Raw genomic sequence first — 16,773 nt, forward strand, 5'->3', positions numbered from 1 at the left:
TGTACTGTTTTGTGATATAATACAAAGTTACCTATTTGAAAAAAAATAGAGACCTGTCAGTTCTTGATGCAGCTCCCCTATCATCACTTTTCACCTGTGAACATGTCCGAAAACAAGCCCGCCTGAGGGTCAGGAAAAAGTAGTGCTTTAGAGTACGCTTGAAAGTGTTTTCAATTTTATTATTGCGATGTTGATGTGCCCCATAAGGCTAGATGAGAATGTACGGGATGATGTTCATTGTGCAGTCATCTGACTATGTGCTCCTTAATCACAATACATGAATTTTGTGTCGGGTAGTGGTGAAAATTGATCCACTTTCTTGTAAGTATATTTGTAGATCACATTCCACATTTTTTTGGTCATAAAATAAGTCAACATTAGCACTAGGAAAAGAAGGGGCTTCTTTGGTTAGGCTTATTTCAATTATAGCCATTTTGTTGCCCATAAAGGACACAGGAGAAAGCAGGGAGGGTGAGTGTCCATTGTGGAAGCTTTTGTACGTCTCTCCTTAAGGAATAGTGATACCGTTTCTCTTACTTGACCTATTACCTTTCCTAATTGAATTCTCATTATGACCTTGTGTGATAACTGCTAACTGGAAAAGCATCTTCTATCATGTAATTGATCCTAACTTTTCATGGGCCTTTTTTGATTGATAATGTTATGAGTATTATTGGTGTATGACAACAAAAAGAAAATGGAGAGGATAGAACATCAACGGAACCATTACAGATTTTAAAAATGACTAAAGAATGTCAATCATGTCTTCGGCCTTTTAACAATTTTCAGGGGCGTTTGAACATATTATCGTGTTCTTTTGATGAATTTGTTACTTCAAACTCCCTATACGTCAATGGCTATCATTTTTTTCAGCTTCTGCTTATTTTTGTTATCCATTTGCATAGGCTGGCATGGATTTTGCCAATGGTGGTGAAGATCCTGCAATACTGCAGCTGCAGAATTGGGGGTCCTCGCGAGTCCAATTCAACCTGTCAGACTTTTGTGAAGGTTTTATTTCTCCGAGACGGGAGTTATTGTTGCTACTTTCATATCATCGTGAAGCTTTGCTTCTTCCATTGGGTAAATGTGAATATAATTAACTTACCTGTCACTTCAGCAATGTAGATTGTATATTCACCTCTAATAGATTCCTGTTCTTTGCAGGTAAAAGTATTAAGGATCCACAAAGCTATAAAAATCTCCAGAATCATGATGCTTCTTTTCCCTGCTCACTGGAGCGCATGTTTCCTGATAAAACAGAGTTGGGGGATGATTGTGAGAGCACTTCACAGTCCATTGAGGCAGAGACATGTAACATAAAAACAGAGGCTGTTGATTTTACTGGACCTATCTCTTTCCCTTCTATTTCTGATGTAAGCACAGTGGCTTGGGGTAGGTGTGAAGATTTATGTAGTCAGCATGACAATGTTCCTTTCAAAGAACTGCTTTTTGTGTTAGGCAGTGAGGGGGTAACTGTCCATGCTTTTTGCCAATCCTATATGATGAGTGAGCTCATAACACCCACAGGACAAGTTGATGTAGGTCAAGGGTTATGGGTGGAGTGGGGTCCTTCAACAGCCTCAGCTCAACTATCGGGAACTGTGTGTGACTCCACCATGCAGTCCAATGACTCCCTGGATGTCAGTGATATGAGTTGGTCTAGTGTAACTGGGGGAAGAGCGAATAGTTCTATGGAGGGTCAAAAGGAGGTATCATCTGAGAATTTTGGAGTGAAGAGATGGTTGCATACTTATTTGACTAAAGTTGAAACAATGAAGTCTGATGGAACAGTGTATACAAAGTTCCCAGATAAATCGTCAGTTCCTTCATCTGCTTCAGTTGTCTCATTTAATAATTTTCTCAGTTGTCCACTGCTATTGGAATTTCTATCTGATGGTTATCCTATATCACATGACAAACAGAATAGTAATATCTCCGCTGAAGATCATGCAGTCGGTATATCTACAGATTCCATACAGATATCTCCTGATGCTCTAGTTGGTCAGCTGAGCAGTTCTTACAAATGTTTCAGAGTGTTCTCTAATGATGCACAATGCTTAGTTGGGTTTGCCTTAAATACAAAGAAAGATGTTCAAACTGAAAGCACAAATATAGATGATGGAACAGGCTGTAAAGTTTTAGTTGCAGTGGCCAGGTTAATTAATTGGGGAATGCAGTGGGTTTGCTCGGTGACAGTGGGAAAATGCCTCGAGGGCAGGCCATCAATTGAGTGGCCAGAGTTCAAATTTTCTCATGCTTTTCTTATTTCTCTTAATGTTTCTGGCTTTGTCTCCATTTACATTACATTAACCGGCGAACATATAGCATCTTTAGATCTATTAAATATTTGTGGAGTTTCTCCTTCCTTAGTATCTCAAGAACAAAAATATTCATCTTCAAAGATCAGAGAAAGTTGTATTGAAGAGAAGAAATGTGGTCAGCTCATCAATCAAGCGGGAGATTTTGTCGGTAGAAGAAGGTTCAAACGGCTTCTTGTTATTTCCTATTCTTTGACATTTTGTGTGATCGATGAATATGGTTTAACATATGTAATACATGTGGATGACCATATTCCACAGAAGTATTGTTCACTTGAGAAATTACACCCTCAACAATTGAGTGATGGAATGTTGGTTGCTTGGGCGGCAGGTGCCGCTGAAATTGCCTATCAAAGGGTCTTTTCCAATTTTTTCGGTGGGAAGGAACAAAGAAAATCATCCATTATTAGAGAGTCTTCTTTTGTTGATAATACACACGAGGAAAGGAAGTATGGCTCATATGGAAGTGGCCTATCTGATGCTCTTGATGTAAATAAGAGCAGGATTTTTGGTAGTAGATTATGGTCATGCCATCGTAGAAAAGTTTTCCTTGCTACAGATGGATCTAAAGAAGATGGCGTTGTTTGTTTTTCTCCTTTTGGGATCACTCGGTTAGTGAAGGGAAAGTGTTCTGGGGAAAATGGGAAGTGTCGACTTGTTCATTCCAGTTTAAATGTGAACATGACAGTAAATGATGACAGCAGCTATAACATCCAAGGTTGGGATGCCATAGTGGACGAAGCTATAGGTTGTAGTTTTCAGGGTTGTTTGTATTTGGTCACAAAGGACGGTATTGCTGTTGTTCTGCCTTGTCTTTCTCTTCCTTCAAACTTCTATCCGGTCGAAGCTATTGGATACCGGCAAACTTGTTATAGTGCTGGTTCGAAGTATGGAGTCCATAAGCTTCATGAGTTTGAAAGCAGAAAAAGACATTTTTCTCCATGGAAATTGGAGGTGTTGGATAAAGCTCTCTTGTATGAGGGGCCTGAAGTGGCAGATAAATTATGCTCAGAAAATGGTAATTCCTTGAAACTGAAATACACTCTTTTACTAGCCTTCACATGTTTGCTCCCTCATGAAGTTAAATGCTTCCAGATTAACAGATATAAACATGTCTTCTTAGGGTCGTTTGGTATGCAGTAAAGAAGCAACTTATTCATGTATTAATTTATGTAAAAGTTATGCAATGTTTGGTAGCTAGTTAGGAAAAAAGTTATTCATTTATAGAATTAATACGACGTTTGGTTTGCAAGTTAGCAACCCGCATAACTAATAGATGTATATATGATGGAATTGGTGTATTATCTTATTGCGAAGTAGAAGATGGAATAACTAATACATGCATAATACTAACAAGCTACTAAACGAGCCCTTATTGTTTGTTTGGCCAATTGTCGGTGTCCTACTTTGTACTATGCTCTACTTGATTTTTACAGTTTGTGCACATGCTTTAGTTGTTAATTTGTGAATCAAGAATACTGCTGTTGTCTTTTATAAAATCGAAAATTTGAAATATCGTTGATTTTGGCCCAACAAGAACAGTCGATTTTGAATTAAAACCTTTTTTCTTCACTGGTGAGGAAGAATATCATGATATGCAGGAAGTGTGATGTCCTTTTGCAAAATTGTGCAGGATGGGACTTGAGTGTTATATGGATTCGGAACTTGCAGCTGGCACTGGAATACCTAAAATTTGAGGAGATTGAAAAGTAAGTTTGATTAGCTTGTTTTGAGACTTATTAGTAGAGTGGCTATATAAATGAGTGGCATGTGGAAGTAAAGGTCAGAGCATTTTAATTAGGTGGTACTTCTACTGGGATATGCAAATGAGTTGTATTTTAGGGTTTTGTAATTTATGTTACTCAATATGCTAAGAAATCAGAGAGCTATACCTAGTCTGTACATTATTTTTACCTAAAACATACTTTTGAGGACTAGATATTGTCTGCAAATTTCTCTACCACTTCTAGATTTTTTAACAACACTTGTTGTTCTGCACTCATTTGGATCATCTGTACAGGAGGGATAGAGACTGAATAAAACTAAAAGAAATAACTTAGCTAATTACCTTGAAACTCCATAAGGCATTAAGAAACAATACTGCTTGATGGCCATATTTGTCCAACAAGATTATCGAATAAACGGAACTGGATGTGAATTGGATTTGGTTTACAGTCATTTCATCTCTAAAATAAGTTTCTCTCTGGAAGACTTTTAGAGACATGGCATGGAATAAAATCTTATGTTTGTTTATTTATGGACAGGTCTTTAGAAATGCTTGCTCATGTCAATTTGGCTGAAGAAGGCATCTTAAGGATGCTCCTTGCTGTTGTTTATCTGATGTCCTGCAAAGTTGGTAATGATAACGAGGTCTCTTCTGCATCAAGGTATGCAATTTTCTAGGTGTGTTACTTTAAAATTTTGGGCTATGGTTACTTAATTCGCTCATATGTGAATTCGATAATTATCATTTCTTTTCAGCTTTGCTAAATGGGTTCTCTGCCTGTGTTGTCAATGGTGAAAAGCGTCGAAGTTTGCTTGGCCTTTAAGTGAATGTGAAATTAAATCATGTGCTTTATGTAAAAGGGTCAAATGAAAAAGCTTAATACGCATTAATGATGACACACAACAACAATTTATAAACAATAGAATTAGAAAAGTATCTACGATAAATTCGTCCTAAAAAAACAACTACGATAAATGAAAATCATGAGGGTATATATTATGTTTTGCATGGACACCCCTACATAAGGTATGTTTAACACAAGACAACCTTAGGAAAAAGGGCATCATTCTCATCAACAGATGTCTTTTCTGTAAACAAGACAATGAAAGTGTCAACCGTCTTTTTTTGCACTGCCCCACAACAGTTGACACATGGCATTTCTTCTTCTCATTGTTTGGCCTCCAATGGGTTATGCCTAAGATGCTTATGCTAGCTGGATATGTAGGAGAGTTAACAACACCATCAAAAGTACTTGGGGGATGATCCCAAAAGTAATTTTTTGGAGCATTTGGAAAGAGAAACTGCAGATGTTTTGATGGAATATCAACTCCCATAAGCACCATTCATACTAGGTGTTTAGTTAGTCTCTATAATTGGAACCTTCTCTCCCCTGCAAACAGTATGGATTTTTTTTGGATTTTGTTAGCTCCTTAACTCTAGCACAGTAGGGTTAAAGGGGGTTCATCTTTATGGCTGCTTTACAGGTTTTTGCACAGTTAGCTTCATGTTATTTTCATGTCTGAAGCAACTTTATTTTAGTTGTAACCTTTGCATCTTCTGGATGCCTTTTTAATGCAATCTAATTACTTCGCCAAATAAAATACCTTCTATATATTCTCAAAAAATAAACGGACCTTTAATATTTCTAACTCAGCCCAACTATCTCGGGGTTGAGGCATACTAAATAGTAGTAGTTGTTTTATTTCTCATTCATATGTAAAGATGCAAATATAAAGTTACCAACTTGTTTTCTCTTGCTAATATTTCTACTCTGGTTTCTGAGTCATTATTCAATTTATATATTACTCTTTATCATTTTGTAAAAATTAATATGTTGCTTTGCTTCAAGAAAAAGCCCATGCGCCTCATGCCTTGTTGCCAAATCTAAGCCACATTCATAATTGAGATTGTAGCAAGTGAAGGTATCATTTCAATGGTAGCAAACCATCTTTCCTTTGTTAATTTAAGGAATAGATCTTGGGCCCAACTCAACCCCAAAAGCTAGCTCATGATGGCAAAAACTCAAGGTGTCCCCCAAATGTGGTCTAGATTTTTTGTCCCCCCATAAGAGAAGTCTTTAAAGAATGACCTTCCTTCCACTTTAAGTAGAGTAAAATTACATTTTTGCCCCTCTACATCTCAAATGTTTTTAAGCAACTCTCCATGCTCAGTTGTCTCTCATTTTTATAAAAATTCTTATTCATTTTTCTCATTCTTTTATTATTTTTTTCTATTTTTATTTTTTTTCTTTTCTTTTTTCGCAACTTCTATTTTTTCGCCTTCTTTCATTTTTCTGCTTTTTTATTTTTCTTTCACTATTTTTTTCTTTTTTTATTTTTCTTTCGTTTATTATTTTTTCTTTTCTCTATTTTTAGAAGAGTTTTTTCTCTCCTTTTTTTTGCCCATGGGGCTTGACTTTTTGTTTGTATGTCCTTTGTTAATAAGTCTTACCTCTAACACCTAAGGAAATAGTCATATACATATATAAAAGAGAACTGTAGGCCCCCCTACGTGGTGCCACCACAAACCAAGATTTCCTTTTAGTTGATTTATTTTCAAAACTAGTCTTTCCCTTTCATGAAAAGTTGTGACTTTTATAAAAAAAAATTGTGACTTTTATGAAAAATTGTGACTTTTATGAAGAGCTGCGACTTTAATGAAAAGTTGTGTCTTTTATGAAAGGTCGTGACCTTTTTGAAGAGTTGTAACTTCTCCAAAGAGGTGTGACCTTTCCGGTAAGGCAAAATAAATATTTGTTCGCACTACCCTTTGTTGTCTATAAATTGCGACATTAAATTCCCGTGTGAGGCATGTTCAATTTTACTAGTTATAAAATATAACATAAATCAAGAACTTTTGCCCATGGAGCGTATCTTATTCTTTGGAAGTCCTTTGGTTATATCTTGCCTATTAAGATGAGAGTTATGGAGCATACAATAAATTAAGACACTAGATGATAGTCCCAAGTCTTGCCCATGGGGAGTGATTTATTCTTTGAAAGACCTTGGCTAAATCTTGCCTCCAAGGCAAGACTTATAGAGCATCTCATAAGTTAAACAGAGTGAAATTGTGTAAAGTGCTCCCCATAAGTTTGAGTTAGTGACAATGGTGTAAATTTTTGTCCATGAGGCGCAACTTGTTGTTTGAAAGTCCTTGGACTAAGTCTTGACTCTAAGGCAAGAGTTGTAGAGCATCTCATAAATTAAGACACAATGTGGTAGTGTCAAGTAAATCCCACAAGGGGCAACTTGTTATTTTGAAGTTCTTGGTTCTAAGTCTTGCCTCCACGGCAACAATGATAGAGCTTCTCATAAGTTAGACATAGTGAGATAGTGTAAACTATTGCCCATTAAGCATATGTTATATTTTTAAACCCTTGAGATATGCTTTGCCTCTTAAGGCAAAAGTTATTGTGTTCCCCATAAGTTAGACTTGGTAAAAAGGGTGTAAAATGTTGTCCACAAGGCTCAACTTGTTCTTTGAAATTCTTGTGATAAATCTTGCCTTAAGGCAAGATTTATAGAGCAAATAAATCATGACATAATATGGTAATGTGAAGTTTAGCATGGGGCTTAACTTGTTTGGAAGTTCTTAACTTAGTCATGAGGTTAGTTTATGATGGTTGAATAAGATAACTCATTGCTGATTTCTATGATATGATAGTCAGCTTTATTGTCTGAATTCACTTAGGTTCTCTTTCTTATGCTTAGATCTTGATACAGGCTTCTTGCTTTAGGAACTAGCTTTGCCACCAAGATGATACGAGAATATGGTTTACTGCAGCATAAGAAAGATGGAATGGAGTCGCAGAAAGCTGGAGGTTTGCAAAATTCCTTTCTTTCTTCAGAGCTGATAGTTAGTAGACCTGGCGGGACAGGAGATCTGGAAAGGCTTCAGAAGATGGCTCACTTTCTAGAGATCATACGGAATCTGCAGTGGCAACTCACATACAAATGCAAAAGGCTAGGCCAGGAATTGGTATTTTGATCTGGTCCTCCAAAGTTCTATATTATCAGTTGCTTGATCTTGATACATATTCATTTCCTTTATCTTGTATTCTAGGTGGATCAAGGTGAAACTGTTGGGGAGACAGATTTGTCACAGGATGAGTCCAGTATACTCGATTTTCCTGTCGATATTTTATCTTTGGAGGCTTCATCCAAAAAGGGTCTGATTTCTGCTTCTGAGATGGAGAGAAGTCATGGCGAAGACCTTGCTTTGATGCCTTTGGATGCATTTGATGGCAAAGACATTTCTTCTTTGGACACTTTTAAGGAACCATATTTAATATCTGAAGAAAAAAGAGTTTTTTCTATAGAAAATCCGAAGGATATGATTGCACGGTGGGAGATAGATAATTTGGATGTCAAAACAGTTGTCAAAGATGCTATACTTTCTGGTCGTCTTCCTTTGGCCGTTCTTAAGCTGCATCTTCATCGTTCAAGAGATTTGATGTCAGAGCAGGAAAATCAGGATACATTCAACGAAGTTCGTGAAGTTGGAAGAGCTATTGCTTATGACTTGTTTCTGAAGGTAGGTCTTTTCTGATTATTCGTATAAACAGATATTGTATGTCTAATGAGTCAGCTATCATACATGATCAGGGTGAGACTGGACTTGCTGTAGCAACACTTGAAAAGCTGGGCGAAGATATTGAAACCAGCCTTAAACAGTTAGTTTTCGGTACTGTCCGGAGATCTCTACGGATGCAAATTGTTGAAGTAATGAAAGGACTTGGATATCTTGGTCCACATGAGTGGCAAATTTTGGAGAGGATTTCACTGATTGAGGTATGTGGAATTATTGTTACTTAAGTTCCCCTAACTGGCTCCATGAGTCTAGATAGGAGTTGAATTTCAAGCTGACAGTTTGCTTTTGCACGAAGAGGGTTTATCCTTGCAGCAGTTTCTGGAGTACCTTCTCTTGTCGGCGCAAAGAGTTCAAGGGAGTTTCAAATGGAAATGCAACAGAAGAAATAAAACTGCACTTATTGGCTACCTTAGCTAGAGACCTAGTTATTGCCTGTGGTGAACTTGATGGAGTTGTGTTGGGTTCATGGATGAATGTTAACGAACAACCAATTGCTCCTGAAACTGACAATGATAGTACTCATTCCAGTTACTGGAGTGCTGCTGCATTGTGGTTTGATGTCTGGGATCAGAGAACTGTTGATTGCGTAAGTAACTTTTAACTGATGCTTCCAGAAATTTACTGCTTATCGGATGGGGTGTCAAATGGGTGGGTTAGGTCAAATTTGTCCAGTAAAAATGGGTTGAGTCATCCATCCTGCCAAGGTTGGCTTAGGTAATGATGAGTTGGGTAAACTTGGGCTAGGAAGTTGGTCATAAGTAGGGATGGCAATGGGACTGGGCGGGGTACGGCGGGTTTAAGACTCTGCGGGTTAAAATTTTCACTTACTCTCCTGCTTTAATCTCCAATCTTTTCTCTGATTTGAGAAGATTGAAGCTCTCAACCATCAATCTCTTCTCTGATTTTCAGAAAATATATCTCTATGATATTTTGTACTCGGATCCCTTTTTTTTCAGTTCCAAGAATTTATTTTGAATTTTTATTAACCAAACAGATCTCTTTCTGATATAATGCCACATTAAGATCTAGAAACTGCAATCTTTACAGTTTATGCTTCAATGCATTAACAAACTTTTTTCTACATTATTTGACTTGTCCAATTATAAAATAGTATTCAGTTTTGCGAAGTGCCTCTTGACCGTCACTCAAGAACTTTACATCATCATATGTCTCTTCACATGTACTGCAGTTATAAAGTATATATATATGAACTTTTTAATCACAGAGAATTGTATCAAGGAATTGAAGATAATTTAGACTATAATATAACATGTATAATTGAGTGCAAATGAGACTTTTTTTAAGTGTATGCTTAATAATATCAGAATTAAAAACTGGCGCATTTTAACTATAGGAAACAGTCTCTCATAGTATTTTTAACTCTCCATGTTAAAGAAAAATTTAAAAAAAATTAGAACTTTGTTCTCTAGAAAAATAAAAAGATGGAAAAAAAATAAGTAGTGTGGGTTTCGCAGAGTGGTGCGGGTTGAAAATAAAAAAAATGCTGTGCAGGGAGACCGGAAATTCTAGTGTGCTAGACTTAAAGCCCTGCACCCTCTCCACCCCGCCCCATTGCCATTCCTAGTCATAACCATAATTGCCCAACTCAAACTATCTTCTTGATTTGCTTCTTCATCTTTTTATAAGTTGTTTAATTACTAAAACAAACTATCATAAGTTTTGAGAAGAAAAGGCTTCTCTCGTCAGTATGTCTTTGCATCTCTTGAAAGGGATATTTATAAAATGAAGTCATGAACACTATAGCTAATTAAGGAAAGCCAATCAATTACAATAAAAATAAATAAATTCTATCCCTATAATAATTCTAGGAAAATAAAGACCCCTAAAATCACGTTAATCAATTAACACAACAATTTTCCTGGTCAAGTTAGTGCAAAGATGTTGCACATGCCAAACTTGCAAACCTAAGTATGAAAAGTACTTTTGCATGCACATCCGCTAGTTGTTCTTTTGACGGTAAATGAAGCAAACTCAAGGTACCACTTGTAACTTCTCTTTGATGAAGTTTCAATCAATTTCAACAAATTTGGTTTGGTCATGTTAAACAAGATTCTGAGTATGCTATACTGATTGCAACTTTGTTGTCACTGTACAAGGAAAGCTACCCTTTTTCGGAAAATCTCAATTCTTTTGTAGCCATAGAAGTTCACAAACATCTTGGGCTATAACTCTATATTCTGCTTCTGCACTAGATTTGACTACTATACTTTGCTTTCTGCTTCTCTAAGCAACTAGGTTCCCTCCTACTAGTGTATACTAACCGGATGTAGATCTTCTGTTATCTAGAGATGCAGCCCAACCCACGTGTTTGAAGGCTTTTATTCTAGAGGTGACTATTTTTTGAGAAAAATAGAGTTCCCGGAGCAGACTTCAGATACTGCAAAATGTAAAAGGCAGCTTGCATACAAATAGTGGGGAGCTACCTTAGCTAAGGGGTTGCTCGAAAATTACATTGTTTAGCTACGTTAAAATTTTAATTTTATGTTTATATGCTATACTTTGACTCCCCTTATTTTTCTACATGTGTTATATTTTGTATATTCTGACACCCTAGTAAAATATCTGGCTCTGCCACTGCATACAAGGATCTCGATGATCATGCATGAACCAACTCACTAAGCTGACTGATTAGGCTATGTCTGTTATGGTGTGAGAGAGGTAAGTAAGACCAACCTCTGCTATCTCTTCTTATCAACTGATTCTCCATCATTGGTTGTAACTTGTGATTGGTTTCAATAGGTGATTCTGCTGGTTTACAATGTCATACCATTTTCCTTCTAGAGATTTAGAATATACTTTCTTTAAGAAATAAAGATTCCTCTTTTGATCCAGCAACCTCAATTTCTAAGAAATACTACAATTTTCCTGGATCTTTAATCTTAAATTCTTGTGGTAATAACTTCTTCAATCAGGTCATCTCCTCTGTCATTCCTGTCATTACTATGTCATCAACATAAACTAGTAGCAGAGTGAGTTTGTCCCTTTGATGTCTTATGAAGGGGGTGTGATTTGCTTAGTTGGTAACTGAAGAGATCATCACTTGGCAAAGTTTGTCAAACCAAGCTTCAGAGAATTGCGCCAGTGCATACAAGGCTTTCTTCAGATTGTACACCTTTCTCTGACTTCGTTCAGTATTAAATCTAGGATTGATCTCCATATATACTTCTTGTTTAAGTCTCCCTGAAAAATACATTCTTCACATCAAGCCGTTGCAAGTCCCAATCAAGATTTGCTGCATAGGATAAAAGAATCTGATATTTTCGTTTTTGCAACTGAAGAAAATATCTCCAGATAATCAACTCCATAAGTTTGAGTGAATTTCATAGCCACCTATCTTTATTTAGATCTTCCAATCAAGTTATTGATGTTTTATATTGAAGATCCATTTGCTGCAAACCAACTTCTTATCTGATGGTGAAATGACAAGTTCCCAAGTCTCCTTTTCTGGCAAGGCCTTTATTTCTTTAATCATAGCTTGCTTTTCATTTAGGATCTACAAAAGGTTCCGTCCAATTCTAGGGAATAGACATCTTTTGATCTGGATTCCCAGGGTGTCTAGAAAGGTATTACATGACTAGCAGCGAGGGTAACGATTCTAACAGCCGAGAATTCGAGGAAGAAAGGAGCTTTTGTAATGACAATTGAATGGTCATGGCCCTTTTGAATATGGTTTTTCCTGATCTTTGTTGTCTAAATATGATACCAGGAGCATTAATTGAAGACACAAAGAGTCCACATGGCTGGAATTTCTCCTTTAGGAATCCACTCAATGATTGGGAGTTTGAAATAGTAGGTGAATTTCTGAATGTTTTAGAAAGCTTCAAGGGCACAACAGTTAATTAAGACTCTTACTCCGCTACCAAATCAGCATATACCAATCTCTAGTTTCAAATAGCCAACAAGACATAAGCTGGTTTTCGAAGAGCATCTTCTTTTGAAGTTATAATATGTTTCTCCTGGGTGGTGGTTAGGAGAGCCTGTTTAATGCATGAGAATTCACAGAGAATGGGTATTCAGTTAACCGATGTTTCTTATGTAAGGAGAAGAGTACAGAAAACAATAGCCATCTATTTTTGCGTTGTAGAATGACTGGCAACCTGTGGCAGATCTTTTTGAGCATGATTGAAATGGTATGCCAGAGCCCAGAATCAATTATGGATTTGGTAAATGCTGGTGTAAGGCGGGGGATTCTGTAAGGCAAATGAACTGAAACTCTATCCCAGCTTGTATATGGTGTATTGTATGGATAGAGAGAAATGCTAGGTGTTTTCAAGAAACATTAGTTCTTTAAATAGAATTTAGTCAAGATGTATTTTATCTTAGTATTTTTGGTGCAAGGAAAATTATGCTGAGGATGCTGAATCTTAAATAGATTTCATAGGTCCCTTGTGAAGAGATGCAATTAGTTCCTCTAAGATGAGCAAGACTTTTGAACTGTAAATAAGGTGGTCAGCATTCCCTAAATGCTGATGAATATAATGTTTCCATTATAAAAAAAAAAAAAAAAAAAAAAAAGAACAAAAGAAACAGAACTCTGACTTGGCTCTTATGTTTAGCATGCTATTTTCTTTATAAACACATTTTGATTCACAAGAATTATCTTAATCATTTGTTGCTACACTTTATTGGCATAACGTTAACATTTACAACTTGGAGCCTTCTAACCGGAGGACACTGCACCTTTCGCGTGTTCGATTTACAGCTTATCAACTTTTTATCGTTGTTTTAAGAGAGTGAAAAGCACTAAAAAGATGTATGCACTAATCTCAGTCAGCCGAAGCACTCTCTGCCGACTAGGAACTTGAGCCACAGGGTTCAAACTCGGGGAGTCACCCCTCTTCCTCAGATCCTTAATGGCTTGGAAATTGAAGATTGAATTTCTATAGAACCAAATTGGAAAACCATTTTATTTTGATAAATTTCTTTGATACTGCTGATTGTTTTATATCCCTTTATATGTCATTATACCATCTTGTGTTTACGTGACTTTGTTGGTCTGTTAAATCTGTATTGCTGGCAATAACCATAATCTTATTTTCCGACAGATAGTGCTGGATCAACCTTCCCTTATGGGGGTTAATGTTTTGTGGGAGTCACAACTTGATTACCACATTCGCCATAGTGACTGGTTGGATGTATCAAGTCTCTTAGAGGCAATCCCATCATATGCATTAACAATCGAAACCCTCAGTGTCAGTTTGGATGGTGTACGCTCTTCATCAGTTGACGAATATCTTCAGAAACCTCATGACTGTGGCAGTTACATATATTCTCTTGAAGAGGTGGATGCTGTTTGCATGAATGTACCGAGTGTCCAAATATTCAGGTTTTCTGCGCACAGTATGTGCTCCATGTGGTTGCTAATGCTTATGGAGCGGGAACTTGCTAAGAAATTTATTTTTCTGAAGGATTACTGGGGATCTACTGCAGATATTGTGGCTCTTCTTGCTCAGTCAGGTTTTATTCGTGATGTTCATAAATCTTTACTGACGGATGAGCCCGCTGATAGCTGGTCAGAATCTGTACTGCCTACTAGTAATGCCAGAACTCATCCAGATTCCATCCAAGCATTTCATAAGGTTATAGTACAATACTGTTCACTGCACAACTTGCTGAATTTCCTGGATCTTTACCTTGACCACCACAAATTGGCATTAGATCATGAATCAGTTTCTTGGATGCAGGATGCAGCAGTGAGTAAACTCGACTTATCATTATGTGATTGTACTTTCCTTTGGCTTAGGTATCCAGTATGGGTTTTCATTATGTGAGAACCTTAGAGTTTTAATCCTATTATTGATTGGTACTCGGCCATAATGGAAACCAATGTAAATATGTTTTTCTGAAAGGCTGAAGTATCAAACTGTCTGTTGGAACCATGCAACCGGTGAAAGACGGTTCCATAACTGTGCTGTGTCTTTGCAATGCAGAAACAAGTGGTTATATAGTCTCCTCTGCTTCTTTGCATAACGGACACCAGGATGCAATCTTAAAATCTCTCCTCCATTGCATACTCCCTGATGGTTTATATTAGGGAAGCTATATGCTAGTATAAGCCTCCCTGGACGGTAATGCAGTCCTTCAGGGTGCGCTGATCACAGAGCTTGCCTATTTTCACTATGTGTAATATAAATTTTTCTAAATGAAAATACTAGTGGAAGGTCAAACAAAATGATAATTCTCAAGTTCATTGATTAGCAGACATCTAGTTACATTTTTCAGAACTTGCATTCTTTTGCACCTTGCTCCGTTGATGTCTTTTATGCCCTTTCACTAGAAGCCTTAAATTGTGCCTTGTCCTTAATTGCTGATTTCCTGTAAAAAGATTTATTGGTTTATAGAGCTATATATTTCCATCTCTCTTTAACTTGTTACTTTTGAACTATCTTTTTGTCCTTTTTGACAGCCCAATTCACTAACTTTCTTGTTTCCTTTCTATATTATCATCAGGGAGATAACCAATCAGCCAAGTGGTTGCTTTTGCAAAGAGTCAAGGGGAAAGAGTATGAAGCTTCATTCTCTAATGCCCGTGCTGTTGTATCACATAATTTAGTTGCTGGTAACAGTTTCAGCACCATGGATATAGATGATATAATATGTACTGTTGATGACATCGCGGAAGGAGCAGGAGAAATAGCGGCTTTGGCCACATTGATGTATGCCCCAATTCCAATTCAAGATTGCTTGAGCAGTGGTAGCGTGAACAGGCTCTATAGTTCTGTACAGTGTACACTAGAGAATCTTAGGCCATTCCTCCAGCGCTTTCCTACTTTATGGCGTGCACTAACTGCAGCATGTTTTGGACAAGATCCAACTTGCAGCAGTATAGGTCCTAAACCGAAATGTAAGTTGCTGCTTTCTAATATCTCTAGGTTTGTGCCCCTAAATTTGCTTGCCACCTGGAAGGACCTCAAGAAGTTCTCCAGTGATGGAGTCACGTAGGCCTAACCAAAGTTGCACTTTTATCTGATTATAACCTTTTCCTTATTAACTATGTCTTCTGCAGTGTTTGGTTATTCTGATTTATTAGACTATTTGAATTGGCGTGAGAGTGTATTCTTCTCTTCAGCACATGATACTTCACTCTCACAAATGCTTCCATGCTGGTTTCCTAAGGCTGTCCGGAGATTAATCCAGCTTTATGTACAGGTTGCCTATGAAACTCCAGTTGTCGTTTAACTTAATCACTTGCTCTTTTAAAAGATGTCATGGGATGGAAAGCAATGTAGGATCTTCCAGCTACTATATACTATGGAGACAATAGTCTATCTTTGGCATAATTATAACTAACTCTAACTATTTAATTCTTAATGTGCCTGTTTCATGCTTGGTTGTAATATCTCTGTTATGGTAGGGCCCACTTGGTTGGCAGTCGATTGCAGATTTGCCAGTGGATGATCCCTCTCTGCTGAGGGAAATTGTTCCTTCTGATATCAGTCCCTTGTCCTGGGAAGTTGCCATCCAGAAACACATTGAGGAGGAGCTGTATGATTCTTCATTAAAGGTGAGTAATGCTTCTGTGATCATTTACTAATATTAAATTTTTGAGATATTAGTGGTCGTTTTGTAGAGTGTATTAGAAAAAATAACGTATGCATTAGCCTTGTGTATTACTAGTACCTTGTTTGGTACTCTTTTCTAACCTATGTATAACTAATGCTTGCATTAGTTATACACTCTATAGTGTATTAAGGTGTGTATTGCTAATACCACGGATTTCTTGGTAGAATCAATGCAATGATTATAATGCATGCATTAGCATGATTAAAGACCCAATTGCCCCTCAAAACCTTTTTTACATCTTTTCCGCCATAATAGTGGAGGATGTCTGTGTAAATTAAATTTTTTATGCAATGTTTACTATTTTTTTAATACATCAAACCAAACAATTCATAAAAGTAATCTATGTATAATTAATGCAAGCATAACTAATATATGCATTGCTACTGCAAGCATTACTAATACACCCTATTTGACATTATTGTTATACACTCTACCAAACGACCCCTTAGTGTCATTTACTAATGCTTCTGGAGTTCAAGTCTCGCCGCCACCTAAGATTTTACATGCTTGCCAATAAAAAAATTAGAGCACTTGAGGCGTGCTTAATCCTCAATG

General features: G+C 36.9%; 1 protein-coding gene across 1 annotated transcript in view; it reads left to right on the top strand.

Moving 5' to 3' along the window:
* LOC101246131 (uncharacterized) overlaps positions 1-16,773 on the top strand; it is a 44,983-nt gene that overhangs the window by 11,205 nt on the left and 17,005 nt on the right. The window contains exons 2-13 of the mRNA XM_010321492.4: positions 906-1,080; positions 1,165-3,336; positions 3,952-4,027; positions 4,583-4,705; positions 7,767-8,022; positions 8,107-8,577; positions 8,649-8,834; positions 8,930-9,220; positions 13,701-14,348; positions 15,106-15,499; positions 15,662-15,804; positions 16,010-16,159. Of these exons, the coding sequence (XP_010319794.2) occupies positions 912-1,080; positions 1,165-3,336; positions 3,952-4,027; positions 4,583-4,705; positions 7,767-8,022; positions 8,107-8,577; positions 8,649-8,834; positions 8,930-9,220; positions 13,701-14,348; positions 15,106-15,499; positions 15,662-15,804; positions 16,010-16,159 (5,079 nt within the window). The 5' untranslated portion in view covers positions 906-911. The remainder of the gene's footprint in view (positions 1-905; positions 1,081-1,164; positions 3,337-3,951; positions 4,028-4,582; positions 4,706-7,766; positions 8,023-8,106; positions 8,578-8,648; positions 8,835-8,929; positions 9,221-13,700; positions 14,349-15,105; positions 15,500-15,661; positions 15,805-16,009; positions 16,160-16,773) is intronic.

Source organism: Solanum lycopersicum, chromosome 4 (genome assembly GCF_036512215.1).
Source record: "Solanum lycopersicum chromosome 4, SLM_r2.1".
Taxonomy (NCBI): domain Eukaryota; kingdom Viridiplantae; phylum Streptophyta; class Magnoliopsida; order Solanales; family Solanaceae; genus Solanum; species Solanum lycopersicum.